This window comes from Tinamus guttatus, unplaced genomic scaffold (genome assembly GCF_059628265.1).
Source record: "Tinamus guttatus ecotype Peru unplaced genomic scaffold, ASM5962826v1 Tinamus_guttatus_pri_ptg000355l, whole genome shotgun sequence".
Lineage (NCBI taxonomy): Eukaryota > Metazoa > Chordata > Aves > Tinamiformes > Tinamidae > Tinamus > Tinamus guttatus.
In genome coordinates, this window is record NW_028288889.1 from 472,862 (window position 1) to 491,984 (window position 19,123).

Here is a 19,123-nt window from a genome sequence, read left to right on the forward strand (position 1 = left end):
CACACATTGTAAGCTTGGCAGGAAAACCCAAGGTTTCTATGTATCCTTAAGTGAACTGCCTTCATTATAATACTAAAAAACACACCCATGGGTTAAAAAGACCCTTGCCCAGGTGAAGATCCTCCCCCTGAGCATGTACAATAGTGGACAAAATGAGTAAGAAAAAATATAATTGTATGCAAATTACTAACCAATCAGTGCAAGAGGGATGTGCTTGGGATGATTACTGAGTATGCAAATACGGTTTGGAAAGTCAGGAGCGTGTGCTTGATTTGTGGGAAAGCTCCGAGCACCCGGCCTTGCACAACTCCAAAATAAAGGAGCAAATCTCTCTCCTGCATGTGTAATTATTGGCTCATTGCACACCAGACAGCGAAGCCGCTTTTCAGACAACAGCGACATGAAATGAAGTAACAAGGAACAAGACTGAAGCATCTCTGCCTTTATGATCTGCTCCAATCAATGCCGTTCAAGCAGTCAAATCTCAACTTCCACATTCCAACAGAATCCTCTCTGGAGCCACAAAATTATCTTCTTTGAGCAGCAGTTTGTTGTGCCATCTTGTTAAAGGAGACAGTAAAATAATCTAGAGGGCAACAACCACTGGGCTTCAGCTAGTTTCTTTTACTCACCAGTGCAAGATCTGTGTGATAACAACATCCACCATTACCTGGCACAATTGTTATAAGGATGGGCTTATCAATTAGTAATTAACAGTTGGCAATTAGCACAACTAAGTGGAATACACTGCTTGTTCTGGAAAATGGTATAGCATTTCTTCACCCTGAGTGTACAGGAGGCTCTCAACCTTGCAAGGAGTTACCTTAGCCTAGCATCCCAGTTAAGGGGAGGGGAGAGATACTCATGGTCCAGCTGGAGGAGTTGGTCAGGTGTTGCTTCCGATCCCTGCTCAACTCAGTGCTAGACTCTGTCTTTTATACCCTTAGGGAAGGAGTATGTGACTGCACTGTGGTCATCCACACAATGTGGTCACCCCAGCATCTTCAGGTAAGTTTTTGTCCATTATCAAATGTTTTGCAAGTGTCTCAATTCTTTAGTGAGTTGGGTATTTGATTTTAAGGAAGCGAGACCCCCCTGCCTCCACAAGACTTCCCACTTCCCTTTGTTGGTGAGGAAGAGTAGAGAGTACCCAAAGTCTCTCCATCACTTTTCTGCCACCTTGGCAGAGTTCCTGCACTTCAATGGTTTCAGTTGTTAACTCATTACTTGCCCATCACTCTACCCCATGACCATAACACAGTCACATAGTCCTTCCCTAAGGGTATAAAGCACAGAGTCTAGCATTGATGAGTTGAGCAGGGATCAGGAATGACACCTGAACAACTCCATCTGGACCATGAATATCTCTCACCTCTCTCTACCTGGGACACTGGGCTAAGGCAACTCCTTGCAAGGTTGAGAGGTGAAGCTTTGGAGATCTGTTTTTTTCTTGCTTTCAAGGTTTAGCTACCAGACCCAGCGCAAAGTGGGAAGAGGTCTGAACTTCTTGTGTAAATATTTTAGCCATAATAGCTTCAGGCCCAAACTACTACTCATTTATCTTGGAATGTGGATGGTCTTAAAACTCATTCAACCTTCACTATTTTTAATTACTTTTGTTATGGTTTTAGTGCGATCGTTTACTTCTAGAAAACTTCAGTGCTATATTATGCTCCACGGTATTTAAAAATACACCATATAAAACCAGTCTCTTTATATAAATATTGACAATTTATTCAGCAGTAATCATTGTAAAAAGCTTTAGTAATAAAGCAAAACTCATTTTATTGCAACCGTTACTTGAAATACATTTCAAGTTAGTTACCATATTTGGCCAATATTGCTTAGTCCAGTCAAACTCTTAGCTTGAACAAAATATAAAAACAAAATAAGAGATCTAGTCTAATAGACAGTGCAATTTAGTCACTGCTTATATTAAATGAAAGTTTGATCTAAAGGGTTCCTTAGTATAACAGCTTTGAAAGTGTATACTTAAAATAATAAGCTTATGAGTTAGGCATATACATGCACAGAAAAATAAAAATTTGGTCACTGCTTTCTACTTATGCATAGGAAGAACAGCATTTTCCATACCACCTCTTTCTATGCTTTTTCCATCTCAAATTCTCACTTTGCACCTCTTCTGCCTATACTTTAGCCAGAGAAGTATGCGATTGCTCTATATTAGGTTTAAACCACTTATTCATGACCAGAATATTTACATAGTTACCACTGAGAAAATACAAATTAGCAAGCCCTTTTGTGTTTATGGTTACATAGTGCTAGTCTGGGAAGACCAGAAATTAAAATAGTTTCAGAATATTTTCTTTCATCTTCATTTGCTAAACATTTTTTTGCAGTCTAGACATAGAAGTTTCTAAATGCAGAGTTTAAATATTTACATTATTTAACTTTTGTTATAAAAACTAAACTCAATGAATGTGAAATTAGATAGGTCAACTCTGACAACTAACTGCATTATGAGTTAGTCTTGGCCATAAGAACTCATTTCAACTAGGGTCTATACTAGGAAATTCCCCCCTGCCCCCATGAAGCAATAATGACATGAGGGGTATGCTGTAACTGAACTAAATAGCTATTTTTGCAAAGCATAATTTTCCTTAAGAAATGCATTTTTATTGCTGGGCCAGTCACACATGAGTTGCCAACACATTAATCAAGCAGTTTATGTGTATGTCTGGACATACACATAAACATCAGGGAAGAGTGCCAAATTAAACTGCAATAAAATATTGTTTACCAAACACTTTAAAAAAAAAGGGGGGGGGCAAATATTGACAAAAGAATCTTTGCTACAAGGAAACCTCACAAAAAAAGGGGGGGGGTGGAAAGAAGTGAAGAAAAAAAATATTCACAGTTGTTTGCATTAGTAATTAAGGTACATAACACCTAATGGCAGGTGGTTTCTGAACACACATCTCTTGACTATGGATGAGCTCCTACAGTCCTTGCCGTTTCCCTGGACTGGGGGGGGGGGGGGGCATTCTCATTGTATTTAGGTTCCAGAACTACACGTACTGAAAAATCTAGTTAGTAACACATCATTCATCTTTTTCTAAAACAGAAAGAAAAAAAAATACTCACTAAATGACCCTTGAACTTCATATGAACCCAAATATGGCTGGCATCTACAAGGATGAAATTTGGTCCTATATGCTACAACCCATCCAGGGGAGGGGTTGAACCCTCCCACCAATATCCTATGAGCCATGCCACAAGCACTGTGCTGCTCTGATGCATGTTTTGGGGCAGCTATTTCGGAAGGAAACATGCACCCCCTCAACCTCTACGTACAATCACCTTTCCTTTACCCAACAGCTGGTCTGGAGAACGCTTCCTTCCCCCAACCCAGGCCGGTGCCCACGGCCACCCGCTGCACCACCGCAGCCCACCAAACGGCTGGGTCGGGTCAGGCCAGGCTTCACCTCACCACGCTCATTCTCTCTCTCGGTCTCTCTCTCTTTTTGAAAGACAAAAGGACCACACACCACAGACGCATACCCCACCCTCTCCTCCCGCCGCGGGAGCGCGCATACTCCCAAAATGGCGGAGAGAGGTGGCGCCGGCGGCACCACGCCCGCCCGCAGAAGGGCAAAGTACTGTGGCTGGGAGCGCCGGACCAGGCACACCGCACGCCCCCGCCACACGGGCGGGGAGGTAGTAGCTGCCGGCCACCTCGCCCTAATATACACACGGTGTCTGCCGCTGTGGGGGCCTTCCCCCTCCCCTGCACGGAGAACCGCTTTTATACACACATATACACCTATATACGCACTCACACATTGAGGCCCCCAACGCTCAGCCTCTCTCACCAGGCACCGGAGGCAGAAGAGGTGATGGAGGGAAAGGGGGGCGGCCTGGACTTACCTTCTACCCACAGTTCCTCCATGTTGGTCTCCAGGTTAGCTGCCCTTAATCCTACAGCAAAAGCCCCAAATATCAGGAGGCCGACCACCAAAATTTTTCCACAGTTTTTTTGAATATAACAGCCCAGTTTAAATAATAGTCTCTGAAACTTTGCTCGCAGCCACAGTGATACTTTCTTTCCCGTTGCTTTCCCCTACAAAGGAAGGAGAGGTTAATAGTCAAAAGACTGGGGCAGGCACAAACACAGGTGAGATGCATATTAACTATTTTGAGGGGGGCATATGGGAAAAGCCCTTCCCCAAAAGCACTAGCACAAGCAGAACTGATATTTACATGTAAATGCAGATCTCACAGGCCCCCCTGGAGTAAGGGCTATAATGCAACAAACTTGGAGGTTTAAAGTATATTCTTGGTGAATTGCCTTTACACCACAGCTCTATCAGGCACCTTGCAACTACCATAAATGCTGCCCTAGGCTAAGACATGTGAATCTGCTGGTGACCATCCTATTCCCAGATCTGCACATGGGCCTGGGTTTACATCACTCCCTGAAAGCAGTGTATGAGGCAGGCAGCATGTGCTCCTGCCTAAGCCAACTGATAACTGTCCCCTTGTGCCCAGGTCCCCACTGCCAGGATGGGTTGTCCTGTCCCCTTTCCTGTTCTTGTTAGCCCTCTAAAGGACTGATTGAGGGTGTCAGTAGCGAAGGAAAGCTACTTTGTAGCAATTTGTTACTGTTTCCCCCTTTCCCAGCTCTTAGCACCATCTTTGTAGTGAACGCAGAATCCACGTGGTGAGCAGTGCTGTAGGATCTTAAGTAATTCATTTCCATAGAGTTCTGGAGATGCTATGTGATCTGAATTAGGAAGTAGAGCAGCCATCTGTAAGTTACAACACTATTTGTGAACGGAAGAGGGCAGCCACATAGATTTTTTTTTTGCCTTTCCCCTTCTTACAAGGCCTAGAAGCTTGCTCCCTGAAATGCAATGATCTCCGAAGAAAGGCAACGTCTCGACGTTGTTTACTTTGAGCATTTTTTGACTGGCGGGGCCGCCCCGCACAGCCGGCAGCTCCCTGCTACCAATAACGGCAGCGGCGGCACTACCTGCATCGTGATTGAAGGTGGCAATTTGTTTACAGCTTTCACTTTTTCTCCGGCTGCTGTGAGTAAACGTTACAGATTCTCTCTGTTCTGGGACATACACCCTCCTCCTTAGGGAGTCGTATTTTCGGCACTCGGTGGAGAGCTTCAAAAAAAAGCACAACTTTTGCCAAGAAAGCAGCCGCTCGTTTTCACCCCTTTTCTGCAGAGAGCGGCGTTAATGAAGCCGCGAGGCACTACGTGGGGATGGAGGGAAACAGAGGAATAAGGAAAACGAGAACACGAGCTTCAAATGCCTCCCCCTCGGGGGGAAAGTAAGGGAGATTGTCTCAGGGCGATTTAACGAGAAAACTACTCTCCCACAGCACAAACACACGCCAGGGAAAGCATATGCAAGGAAGTGAAGGAGGGCACTCTCTCCTGCACGAAAAAAAGTCACAGACATCCCTCTCTTTTTTTTTCCCTCTCTCCTCTCCCAGCATTTTATTGGTGGCTGTTTCGTTTCCATCTCCTCTGTCTACTTTCATGATAAAACCACCCTGTCCCACTGAAAGAATAATAATAATAGTAATAGCACATATCTATATCTCCAGAAGAGGGAGAGAGAATGCACCTTTGAGATTTGCTCCAAAGCGAAAGCCGCATCGCAGTAGCTTGGCCGCTGCAGATACTCCCGATCGGGCACTACGGCGCGCCGGTCCCCGCCGGTCCATCTCTGCCTCCCGCCGCCGCTCCTCGCCGTCCGACCGGGGCGGCTACCGCCTCTCGCACCACTGCTGGTCTCCGGCTCCGAGGCGTTAACGGCCGAGGCCATGTTGCCACCGGGCCGGGGGATCTGCCGCTGGTGCTGCCGCCGCCGCGGCGGGGCCTGGGGAGCCGGGAGCGTGGCGAGAGACCGCGGGCCGCAGTAGGGGGCTGCCGGCGCTGCTGGCCGCCGCGGGCTGTGGCTGCTGCTGCAGAGTCTGCTGTGCGGTCGGCTCACGCGGGGCCCAGGGCGGCGGCTGCCGCGGCGGCCGATCCGGCCGAGTGGCGCTTCGCGCCTCGCATTGCCACATCGCGCGCGGACCCCGCCGTGCTGGCGGCCGCTCCCCACATCCAGCGAGGGCGGGAGTGACGGGGAGGGGGGGAGGGCAGGCGCGGGCTGCGAGCGGCAGCGGCTTGCCACCCCTCCAGCTGCTGTCGCTCTCTCCTTGCCGCCCGCCGAAGTCGTCTCCTGCGGCCGCGGCTGCCTCTGAGAAGCGGTGGCGCCGGTGTCCGCGGCGGCGCTCAACGGCGGCGGCACAGCGGCGGCCCGGCGGGCCACTGCTGCCCTGTCTGGCCGCGTTGAACCATCCTGCCTCAGCGTCGAGGTGTTGCCCACAGGCCGCGGGATTCTGGACTCTGCCTCGCGGCAGTGGCAAAAGGACGGCTACCTAGTACTCTCCCCTGGCGTATGCTCGGCGACACCGAACTGCAGCATCTCAGCTCCAGAGATGAGATGAAGAAAAAAAGGTCTCTCTCCATTTAGATGAGGGGCAGGAGGATGGGGAGGGGGAGGGGAGAGTAAAAGAGGAGAGAGCGACTGAGGGAGAGAAGAGGGAAAAAAAAAAAAAAAGGCATCTGAAAGCCCACCCCCGGGGGTTGTCAGATGGCTTGGGTTTCTGCGTGGCGATTGGCTCTAGCCGGGCAGAAATTACTCAGCAAACATGACTATTAGTAGCTGCTTAGCAACAGCTCACCAAAGTAGAGAGACCACCCAGACAGGCAGCCCTACCCCATCTCCCACTTCAGGGGAAGCCTTAAAGAGAGACAGCCTTCTTTGCATGCAGTACTTCCATTAAGGAATCCCCCCCTTTTTCTTCTTTGTTTTCTTTTAAATATTTTTTTTTTCTTCCGTGATACTTTTAAACAAATGCTCTTTTTTGGTGATCGACGTGATCGACATACGGAAACTTTTTTTTTTTTCCTTTTTAAAAAAGAGGGGGAAAGGTGTCTGTCTGAGCCGAATTCCCAGGCTTGTAAAAATACACAAACTTGTGTGTTCTGATCAGTTTCTTGCAAGAAAATAATTGTCTAGTTAGAAAAACACAATGAAAACTTAACACTTGAGGGATTTAAAGCCACACAGTAGCTAGCCTGTTTCAACTTAGGGTTCATTATTTAACTGAAACCCGAGGAAAGCCAATTTTAATGTTTTAGTGTAAAAAATAATGAAACACAGACTGCCTGGCCATGCTAAACATTTCTTAAACTATACGTGATTGTTTACATTTTTGGCACTGCTCCTCCCTGCCTCTGTTCATTGAGAACCAGCCATTAATTGCTGCCCTTACAGCCGGGCGTCCCTGGCCCAGCAAACCTCTCCTCACTGCCACAGAGGGCAGTGCAGAAACCGCTCGGCCTGTGGTTTGAGAGGCGGTGCCGCCCCAGAATGGGGAGCTGCTGGCCAGTAGTGGAGGAGCACAGCTGGATGCGTGCATGGTGTGTGTTCATTGAAAAAAAAAAAAGGAAGCAAAGACACAGTGTGCAAGCAGGAGCTGGGCTGGGCCTGAGGAGGTCTCAAGGTCTCTCCATCTCTCCCTGGCACTGGCTCCTCTCCCAAGCCAGTGGGGACTGGATATGATTCCACCAGCCTGCAGGGGATTTTTTCCAGGCCTGCGGTGGGTGCACACCGGGCTCAGGTGGGTCTGCCCCTGGTCCTAAGCCTGGAACCCCTCCAGCAGGAGCTGGCTATGTGCCACAGGTGCAGAAGCTCTGTCAAAGAAAAGTACATAGAGGCACCCATTGACAGAGGATTTCCAGGGGCAGACACACCCATGTGGGATCCTCTTTGCTTTCCTCTTCCAACACACCATTTTCTCCATGCTTCCTTCTAGTCTCTTGATTGCCAGGAAACCTGCATCTTTGAGAGCCAGGCCCTACACTCCTTAAGGGGCTGTCTCCTGGGGCAGTGGACTGTCACACACATGCACATACATACATCGACATGAGAGAAAGAAAACTGGAGAGGGTGGAAATGGAGGCTAGTTTCAGTGGGAGGCTGAAACCCATACCTAAGCTGCACTCAACCACCTTGAGCGGAATGCTCAAGTTTGTGTATTCGCCAATAAGGGGATTCCCCCACAGTCTGGCTGAAGAGCAGGACAAAGGCAGGGGGGAGACTGAGCGGAGCCATGAGTGAGTGGGACAAAAGAGCATCTTCCAAGAGGTGGGGGCCTTTACAAATAAGGGAAATAAGGGAATTCCCCCACATTCTTCAGCAAGGAGGACAAAGGAGTCAGGTGACCTTAGGTGAGAACAGATGGAGGGAGGCAGGGAGTTTGGTATAGGTGGGCTGGGAAGGCTGTAACTTCTGAGTACCTTGGCCAATGGGGAAAAGGAGAGGGCTTCCCTCGGTTGGGAAATTAGGATAAAAGGGGGGCTGCGTCCTCCAGCAGTTTGAGAGACCCCACAGGGATATGCCCGGTGGACTCTCCCTTTATTCAAATAAAGTTTTAGGACTCCTCTGTCTCCTTTTGGACATTCAGTTCTTGACAGCGAGATTTTCCGCACAACCTCTTACTCAAGTTTCAGCTTGGGAAAATGGCCTTGCGTCTTGTTGGGAAGTGATGCACCACTGCTCTTGCTCCCATTCATTGTGACTTAATGATGTGGCAAGGCTGAGAGGTGGGGAAGGAAGGGGCTGACGGCCAATCTCAGCCTCCCATCACTCTCCCAAACTGGGGAAGACTGTGCCTTCAAGTACCTGGAGCCATCAGAGGTGCCGTGCCTGCCTTCTGGGCTTACTTCTCAGGGCTTCACACATTTGCCCAGCGTCCATCAGTTCTTGCTCTGGCTTCCAAAACTTAATATGAAGACTCAAATTTAACAAGCACTATCTTAATCTCTTCTCTCTTCCTGAGGTCTGGAGATATTTTTGATTATTTTTTTTAACATACACAAGAAATGAATTACTGCAGGGATCTAATTGTCCTTGTTTCTTCTTCTCTCTCTCTCTCTCTCTTTTTTTTTTTTCTTCTTCCTTGAGGAAGAAGTATCAGTGTAAAAGTCTCCACTTGGATGGTCAGAGCAGTGGCTGCCCCCCATTTGCCTCATAGCTGATGCATGCATGCTACATTCCTGGCGATAATGTTGTTCCTAATCAACCTGCCTTTATTTACATTTGTAAGCACTATTGGCTGTGATATGCATGCCCTGTGCGCACAACTTTTCTTGGACACCAAGGGGCTTTTTCTACCTTCAACAACTTGCAAGGATCACACAGATTTCCTATCATCTCAGACTTGCTCTGTGGGTGCAGGCCAGGGACAGTGTCTTGTTGGGTAAACTGTCTGCAGCCTGAACTCTTTCATACCTGGTCCTCTCGAAGACAGGGTTGGCGTCTGGAGCTGGCCACCTGCACTGTGGGGCGGCTGCGGCGTTGCGCGGCGGCCCCAGTGCACCATGAAAGGAGGCGGTGGCACAGAGCAAGCCCTCAGTCCTGCAAGAAAGGGACTTACTCAAGCCAATTTGTCAAAATAATGCGGCTAATTACCCCTGATCGCCTTTAATGGAAAGCTGCTCTGCACACCACAAAAGAGTAAATGAGGGATCGGTGGCACGGACGCAGCAGCGCAGGCATTTTCCTGCGTGGAGGGCTGGGGAGAAATGTGTTTCCTGGGTCGCTGAGCTCTCTGCACTCCTCCAGCAGTCCCTCTGGGGTGGGCAACTCAGGCACCCGCCCAGCTGCACACAGCAGAGAGGTGGCAGCAGCCTTTGCACTCACAAACCTGGAGGACACCCCAGCTTCGTTATACACTGCAAGGGGCTTTAGCTTTATAAACCAAAGTCATCTTCAAAACAGATTTTTTTTTTCCTGTCAAAATGCCCTGCCACTTGCAGTTCTTTAATGTGCACAGACGGGGAAATTTACACTGAACAATTTTTAACCAGTCTGGACAACACCGAGTCAGTGTAATGATATAGCTCAAATTGAGCGACACGATCTCTTTGACCCACTACTGGAGCAACAAATTTATTAAAGATATAGGTGTGAGAAATGAAAAGGAAGTAAAACAATTCAGGCTCATCGTGTTCTTTCATACTGTTAATCCGGTTTACATATCACGCCTACATGTCTCAATAAGACTTTATACACTGTGGCAAAGGCAGAAGAAAATAAAAGGTGTGAGTGTGTGCGTGTGTGTGCATGTGTGTGTGAAGTAAGGATTAAAAACAGGCACTTAAGACATTTTAATTCAGAGAGAGCTGCCAGTTTTATATCTACTGGCTCTTGAAAGCAAACCAATTTAAAAGGATTCCGCACAATGACTCTAATAGCCCTAACCAGAAATTAGATACACCTATCAGCCTGGTGATGAAAGGATGCAAAAGACCCACCAACAGAAACTGATAATTGCTATCTGGTTAGGAACTGGCAGATACACACGTTGACTCCAACATTTTTTTTTTTAACTACTCTGCAACATCTGACCCCACTTCCCCACCCCTGTGGCCCCCCAGCTCTACCTCCCATGCTTAGACAGAGGCATGTGGCCAGAGGGAGTTATGTCATTGAACACTCTCCATCCCTCACTCAGATCCTGAGTGCAGTGGGAACAGCAGGGGCGAGACTGCTCACAGCAGCGCTAGCCCAGCCTCCAGGTGTATCCTCAGTGTTATCTTGGAGCTAGAGACTGAGGCTGGTATTCATCTTATTTTCATCTATTTAAACCCATCGACTTCTACTGTTCTTGGCAAGGAATTGTCACCTCAGTCTAAGGAACACCTCTGATCTCACTGCTGTAGCTACAAAGTGACTATCACCCCTTTTCTCTATACCTATATGTTTTCAACAGCTTCCATTCACTGTGGACATTACTCAGAGCTGCAGAGTAAAAGGGCTCATTGGTGCACCTCGTTTAAGATCCCCTATTTGTCTTTCCCTAAGAGAAAGAACTGCAAACTGCACCTTCCCTTTCAACCTTGCCCTGCAGAGCTTGGCCCTGGGAAGACTCTGCTTTCAGCACGGCAGGTTGTTTGAGCCACATCTCACACAGGTGCCAAGATGCTGAGACAGGGGCCCATTTACAGCCCTCCGCAGGACTGCAGAGGGTCACCACAGGAGCCACTTCCTATTGGTGGAATTTCCCCCAAGCATCTTTCCTTGCAGGTCAAAGCGTGAGAGACAGCTGGCCGGGCGACAGGGCCAGTGCCGGCCTCCGGAGGAGCCCCACCGCCCCATTCCCAGGCCGTGCCTGGCTCTCAGAGCTGGGCCTGCACGGAGCCCTCACAGGCCCAGCTCCTAGGCCCCGGGCACAGTGGAGGCCCCCAGCCCCACACGAGGTGTGCCGGACCATGGCCGCTGGCAGGGAGGCTCCTCCGCCCTCTCCACCTTAGCCCTGGGGCCTTCCTGCCTGCCTGGCCCTGCCGACGCCCAGGCTGCACCTACCATCACTGTCCTCACTGCAGCTGCTTGGGGGGAGCCGTGCCGAGGGGCTGCATGCAACTTCATTCAGTGCCAGTGATGGCTTTGATAGGATATCAATTTCTTCTTTTCCCTTTTCCTTCCTTTCCCTTTCCCCTCTCTCCTCTCCTTCGCTCTCTCTCTCTTTTTTTTTTTTCTCCCACTCTGAAGGAATTAAAAATGTAAAAAAATAGCCCTCCTAGGTTGCAGCCATTCTGCAAAGTGCTGGAAAGGTTCACAATTACATGCCTATTTCTATTAGGCAGCTTCATTGTTCTCCATGTGGGTGGTCTGGATCTCAATAGGCAGGACCTGTCAAGGTCACACGATGCAGCCACAAACATCACCCCTTTACAAGAAGCCAATGCTAAAGAGCTGGAAGAACAGGGGAAAAGACATTTTACAGGATTTTTTAAAAGTGTATGAAAAACATACATCACTATTATAGCCTCACTGATCAGTCACAGAGTTAGATTACTGAAGCAAGAGACAGATTGCAGGGGCAGGGAGTGCATAAATGTCATGGTTGTAATCCTCTAATCTGTCCTCCCACCCAGCACACTCTAGTTGAACACTGTGGGAGTCATCGAAAGGAGCAGGGGCTCAAGGTTTAGGACCAGAAGCCATTTTATTGAGCATCAGACCAAACATATATTCTCCGAGTATGTGAGCATACACTGTCCACGCGCTCCCTCCCCCTGCCTTCAGCCAATTCCTTGACTCTATTGCTATCTGGGTCCAATCCTGCTAACGGACAACAGGTAACCAACCAGAGACCGGTGCGTCCAGCCTGTGTTTTAGGTTTCTCTATCTGCTAATCTGTTATTCCTAACTTTCACAGTTTCTCACTCCTAACTTTCACTGTTCCCACAGCTTCCCACAGTTTCTCACGGTTTCTCAGTTTCCCACAGAACACTACGTTCAAACTTAATTTAAAATTTCCAGAGAAATTCATCAGAACTTCTGACAATAAATTCCAATGGTTTCCAACTCTACATATCTGACATGACAGCATTCACATTGCCTAGCCTAGCCATGCCATGTAGCCACAGCAATGTTATTTAAACTGTTAGGAGGCAGAACAGTAGAAAAATCACATAAAAACTGCCAACTCTCCTGCTAGGGAAGAAGACCAGGGTGCACAGTATGTGCATGTGCATGTTACAAAGAGGCATGTAATATAGACCAAGAATTAGAAGCAATAAAAGAAGTGAGATGGTGCAAATTAGGAAGTTTCAGAGAAAATAACATCAGAAATATGTTATAAAAATCCTCACTTGTTCAATATCAAACAATTCATCATCTCTTTTTTTGCCAGTTTAATTTCACTAATTTCTCCTGCCCTACCCAGCAAACCTGAGTCCTCTGAACTCCATGTCATTAAAGTGCCTGATGTGTTCAGAAAGTGTAGCATAATTAGACATGAGCTGTCCAGAAACATGACACAAAGTAAAGAAAAAACAGACATAGATGAGGTTTGCCTAGAATATTTCAGAAAAGGAGGGCAGTGGTAAGAGTGCCGGGTTCTGCATTCTTTAATGCAGCTATTTAGACAAAAACACTTAATCATGTAAAATATAAATACTTATGTATAGCTGGAAGAATAAACCAGAGAAGAATCACAGTATAATCATCCTGTTTTCTATATTATTCTATATTATTTCCCTAAGCACCTTGTTGCAGTCAGCCTGGGGCCGGTGAGGGGCAGTGTCTCCTCGGCAGATGGGGGAGCTGAGCAGGAGAGGCGGGAGGTGCAGCCACGCGGCCAGCGCGTGACCAGGCAGCTCATTGGGCGGCCTCGCGTGTGGTCGGCGCGTGATCACCTGCCTGATTGGCTGGTTGGGTTGCTGGGCTCCGCGCTCTGCCCAGGCAGGGCAGGGGCTGCTCCGGCATCGGAAACTATATAAGTTGTGTTTAACCCTAAATAAAGGTCTTTGGCTCACCCTCACAGAGACCCTGCTCCTCCATACGCCCACAGCATCTTCTACTGGACACTGTTGGAGATGGCATGTTGGTCATAGTGGGGTTTGACATGACGCACAATGTTTTTATTTATGGTTTTATATAGCAAAAAGTTTGGTGTTTTGACCGTTATTTCACTAAATTATTATTATTTACTTGTAGTAGCTATTGCTAAATAGTGAGTGGCTATCTACATCTGTCTATGTATGCATAATGGAACTCTTGGAAAACTTGGGGAAAAAATATGAAACCTATATTCTTAAATGAATAAAGATTATAATCCATCAACAATCACCTTTGCAAATGATGGGGAACACAACTCATAGCTAGGTAAACATAAATAAACCATCATGCTGTCCCCAATGAGTGGAAATGACTGTGATAGCCCCCACTGGCAGATTTAATTGTTAGGAGGTGGTTACCTGAGTGTGAAAGTTCAGAGGTTTCTGGCGGATAGTTTCCAGTGGCATCTTCCTCACAGCTTCCCCCTTTCAGGTAACCTTACACTGGCCAATGCTTCAGCATTTACTCTACTGATAATTACAAATCAATCATAGAATCATTATGGTTGGAAAAGACCTTCAAGATCATCGAGTCCAACCAATAATCTAGAAGTTCATTCTGTTTGTGCTTGGATCTCAGTGCTTCACAAGGGAAAGGAAGGACCCTTATTCCATGTTAAAAGTGAAACAAAGCTAAGTCAAAACAGATTTCTTTTCTAAGGTTTTGCTGTTTAAAACCAGGTATCTTTTCTGTAAACAGTATCCCACTGCACAATCTCATCCTGTTTTAGTTACTTTTTTCTTCTGTGCAACTGAATTTCAATCTAGCTCTGCTCAACTGTTCTTTTCTTCTGAGGCCACTTTTATGGATCTTAGGTTTGTCTTGATTGTAATGATAGATAGTGCTGCCAAGGAAACTATTCTAAAAATGTGAAAAAGTAATCACATTTATTATTTATCACGTCACATAGGGTCGTGATAAATGGGGCTGAGTCTAGTTGGAGGCCTGTGGCCAGTGGTGTCCCACAAGGGACAGTACTTGGCCCAGTGCTGTTCAACTTGTTCATCAATGACTTGGACAAGGGCACAGAGCGTGCCCTCAGCAAGTTTGCGGACGATACCAAACTGGGTGGAGTGGCCGACACTCCTGAGGGCTGTGCTGCCATTCAGAGAGACCTAGACAGGATGGAGAGTTGGGCAGAGAAGAACCTCATGAGGTATAACCCCAGGCACCAGTACAGATAAGGGGTTGACCTGCTGGAAAGCAGCTCTGTAGAGAGGGATTTGGGAGTCCTGGTTGACAATAAGCTAAGCATGAGTCAGCAATGTGCCCTCATGGCCAAGAAGGCCAATGGGATCCTGGCCTTCATCAGGAGGAGTGTTGCCAGCAGGTTGAGGGAGGGGATCCTCCCCCTCTACTCAGCTCTGGTGAGGCCGCACCTGGAGTACTGTGTGCAGTTCTGGGCTCCCCAGTACAAGAAGGACATTGAGCTTCTAGAGAGGGTCCAGTGTAGAGCGACGAAGATGATTAAGGGACTGGAGCATCTATCGTATGAGGAAAGACTAAAAGTGAGCTGGGCCTGTTTAGCCTGGAGAAGAGAAGGCTGAGAGGTGACCTGATTAATATGTATAAGTACCTGAGGGGAGAATGTAGGATCGATGGGGCCAAACTCTTCTCCATGGTGGCCAGTGACAATTCAAGGGGTAATGGGTACAAACAGAAACACAGGAAGTTCCCCCTCCATGTGAGGAAGAACTTTCCTGTGAGGGTGACAGAGCTCTGGAACGGGCTGCCCAGAGAGGTTGTGGAGTGTTCTTCTCTGGAGATCTTCAAAACCCGCCTGGATGTGATCCTGTGCCATGTGCTCTAGGTGTCCCTGCTTGAGCAGGGGGGCTGGACTAGATGATCTCTAGAGGTACCTTCCAACCTCAGCCATTATGTGATTCTGTGATTCTCTAATGTCACCATGTCAATTACTATGTGTCACACCTCCATTAGGGATGCAACGCTGTTAAGGGGTCAGAAAAGTCCTATGATTTTCAGCCCCAAGTGTGTTTATCTCTGGAGCAGAAAAAGGAGAAAAGGAAGACACTTATCCCTTCGTTTTCATTTGGCATGGAGAACAAATACAGCTGTGGATCTAAACCTGCTTGTCGTTTGTAACCTGATATTGTGAGGATCTTGTGGACAGATGGCAATTCAAGAAATCCTAGGAAAAGATTTGTTCACATGGCAAAAATCTCCAAATAAGGCTTCTAGAAGTCATAGAAACACTAGTAAACAGGGCCGGCTATGTTATCTAGTCCATCCTTCTGCCTGAAGACAGGATCAGTTCTTATATTCCTGCTTGTTCGGTCTGACCCTTTCACAGTCTTCCTGCTCATCTGCTAGGGAGACTGGTTCAGACTCCTAGATTTTTTTTCCCCAGTGTCTAACCTAAATTTCTTTTTCTATAGTTTAGAAAACTGTCTGTCCCAACAACTGGTGACCCTGACGTGATCTTGTAAATATTGTAAATAAGGGCTGAGGGGAGTTTGGCAGGGATGGAGCCCGGTAGCTGAGTTTCCGCGAGGAGAGCCGAAGGATTCTGGTGGGAAGTGCCGAAGAACCCCGGGGGAGTCGCAGCTGGACTGTGACTAGGTGAGCTACCGGGGACTATAAAAGATGGGAGCAAACCCATCTACGGAGGAAAAGGCTATAGTGAACATTTGGGATCGCATGCTGCTGAAAAGAGGGATCAGGTATGATAAAACTGCTTTAAGAACATTATTACTGTGGTGCTAATTGAAAGGCTTGTGGGGGGATACACAGACTGCTTTTGATCCGAAAGAATGGGAAGCTGCAGGCAAAGTGCTTTTTGACTCTGCCTCTAAGGGTGATTTAACAGCCACCGGGGCGCTGACCACCTGCTGCTTGCTGGTAGACACTCTGGAGCACTTCAAGGCCGTACAAGAGGCACAAGCGGCTACGGACACGGCCACACGGCCTGCGGCTCCACCCCCAGTTGAACCCACTGCCCCCCTGGACCCTACAGAAGACCCTGGGGGAGGAACAGCAGTGCCTTTACCACCATCCCCGACAGTACAGCCTAAGGAAGAGACAGGGGAGGATGTGCCCCAGTTGCCAGAAGATCCGGACTGGGACTTGCAGGGCACGTGCCCCAAAGGGAGTGAGCCGCGGTCAGCAGGTGGGACAGTCACATTCTCACCTGCTTTGGTCATGGGCTCGGTCGGGGGAGATTGTGTGGTGGAGCAAGCTTGACAGGACGGACAGGAGAGAACGTCTTGCGCACAACCAGTAACTTTAGAAGCTCTATCTATGGGCAGAGAAATCTGCAGGGTAGGAGCCAGGCTGTCGAGAACCGTGGGAGGGTCCATGACCAAAGAGCATGAAAGGGAGCTGCAGGTTATGCAGCATATCCTGGATAAATCCAGGAGGGGTAAGGATATCCAGCCTGGGGATTTGATCCGTCTTTTAAAGTGGGGGTTGGAGAATGGTAACGCTTTAAGTGAGGACAGAAACCATTATTAGGGCTATTATTTCTATTCACTATGTTCGTCTGTATTATGTGTTGTATCCCTTGTATAATGATGCTGACACGAGGTATGGTTGAAACTGCTATGAAAACGTTATCTGTTCGGGTCCTTCGCTACAATAGATTGACCTCTACAAATCACAGGGTGGCATGTATTGGAGGTGGCAATTTGTATGATGTGTAGAGTCATAAAACTATTGTGCGAAACAGACTCCAGACCTTGAGAAAGAAGATGTTTCCCCGCCTGGGCTGAGCGATAAGGAGCATGGAGGCGGCTGCTCAGCCAGGTTCATAGCCGACCTCCTCCAAAAGCAGTTGCAGGCGGCTGCTCGACCGGGCTTGTAGCCAACTTAACCGCAGACATGCTCTAAACTAGTTTGAAGGTCAAACACCCGAGAGGGAGGAAGAAGATGAGGAAGGCAGGACCCTCAGACTGACAGCTGGGACCCCTTACTGGTATGTGCACCTGTGCACCCAGGAGGGAAGGTTATGTGACTGAAGGTAGAGTTTGTCCGCCCCCGCCCCCCGGTCTGCCTGCTGGCACGTACTGGCCCTACATGGCAGGATGAACCGGGCATAAAAAGACAGTGTGGAGGGGGGGGGGGCAAGACTCCTAACACCGAGGCCTATGTTGTCTCCGCGGGGACGCCCGCCGAGTTAGGAGCCGGTCAGCAACCCTCTAATCCGCCAACTCGAGAGAATGTTCAGTCTCAGTATCCTGCCGACAAGTATTACCCCAGAGTAATTATTCATACTTTGCTTCTTTAATGTGCTTTCACCTGAATAAAGGCTCGCTTTCCACCTCGTTTTGTGTGATTATTGCCGAATCCCGAGCCCATTCGCAACCTAATTGGCAACAAGGATGGGATTCGGCAGTTGAGACAGTGGAACTCACTAGTGGAGTGCACAGCTACGTGAGGTCGTGCCACTGGATAGAAACTGTGTTTGTGCTGTTTGTGTCTGTGGTCTTTAGGTCTTTCTTGTGTAAAATATATCAGCAGAGAGGGCTGAATAAGCACAACAAGAAAGTGCAGAATTCAAAACCGGGAAAGCCAGGAATAACTCAGACTGCGGTCCCCCCCTTTTTCTCACCATCCCCACCAGTGGAGGACTGGGAGCCGTACTCTGACTTGTATCTTTGAAAAGAGATTAGGAAAATATTTCAGCATAGGAAACAAGAATGAAGCAACGGTCAAGCTCCAGTGCGAATGGCACGGAAGGACTGGCAACGGTCCTCACAAATTCTAAAAGCCTCAATTGCTACTGGAGCGGAGGCCTCCTTTATATATATAAATCCCAAGAAATTTAAAGGACAGCCTGTAATTATTACTGGTTTGGGGGGAAACAAATTGAAGCTGTGAAAACACAAATAGAAATGAAAATAGGGAACCTCCCAAAATGATTGTATTCAGTTATGATTATGCCTGTCGCTGAATATATAATTGGAATTGCTATTTTAAAGGGACTGCCTTGAACCTTTCTGACAGTTTGTACCAATTTGGAACAAAGAACTATATTAGTGCCCATACAATTTTAGTCAGAAAAGTAAAAATGCCCTCTGTGCAGATTCTTGCCGCAACTAAATTGACGGCCATGAAACAGTACAAGATTCTGGGGGGGCATGAAGACATTTCGCAGACAATTAAAGACCTAGTGGATGCAGAAGTTTAAAAACCTACTACCACAACTTGGAATAACCCTGTCTGGCCCGTCGAAAAGAGTGACAAGTCATGGAGAATGACTGTGGATTTCAGAGAATTAAATTAACACACCCCACCTCTTACAACAGCTGTACCAGATATTGTCACCTTGATAGAAAAAATCCAGAAGCATTCTGGAACTTGATATGCAGTAATTGATTTGGCTAAAGCTTTCTTTACCATACCTGTTGCTGAGGAGCATTGGGATCAGTTTGCCTTTACTTGGCTGGGGCGACAATTTACGTTCACCAGGTTGCCCCAGGGATGGTTGCACAATCCAAATATCTGTCATCAAACAGGGGAACAAAATAACATGTCCCATGCTCTTAGTTGCACCCAGGCCCAGACATGGGTGCAGAGTGTCGTTGCAGGTATATGGAGAGACAGAGACAATGGAGGCCTCCCCACCAAGATCCGAAAAATTACGGGGGACGTGGCCACGGAGAAAGAATGACAAGTGTGGTGGAGACCTGTGAACTTCACCCACGACCAGTTCCTCAGTGCTGTCA

General features: G+C 47.8%; 1 protein-coding gene across 2 annotated transcripts in view; it reads right to left on the reverse strand.

Annotated features, from left to right (window-relative positions):
- Positions 1 to 6,474, reverse strand: part of LOC104569237 (protein patched homolog 1) — a 60,847-nt gene extending 54,373 nt beyond the window's left edge. Inside the window, exons 1-2 of one of the 2 annotated variants that reach the window (XM_088529894.1) lie at positions 5,604 to 6,474; positions 3,889 to 4,081 (exon numbers count right to left, since the gene is read on the reverse strand). In XM_088529894.1, coding sequence (XP_088386020.1) covers positions 3,889 to 4,081; positions 5,604 to 5,804 — 394 coding nt within the window. In that variant the 5' untranslated portion in view covers positions 5,805 to 6,474. The remainder of the gene's footprint in view (positions 1 to 3,888; positions 4,082 to 5,603) is intronic. The other variant, XM_088529895.1, reaches the window with a different exon arrangement.
- Between the last annotated feature and the right edge of the window lie 12,649 nt (positions 6,475 to 19,123).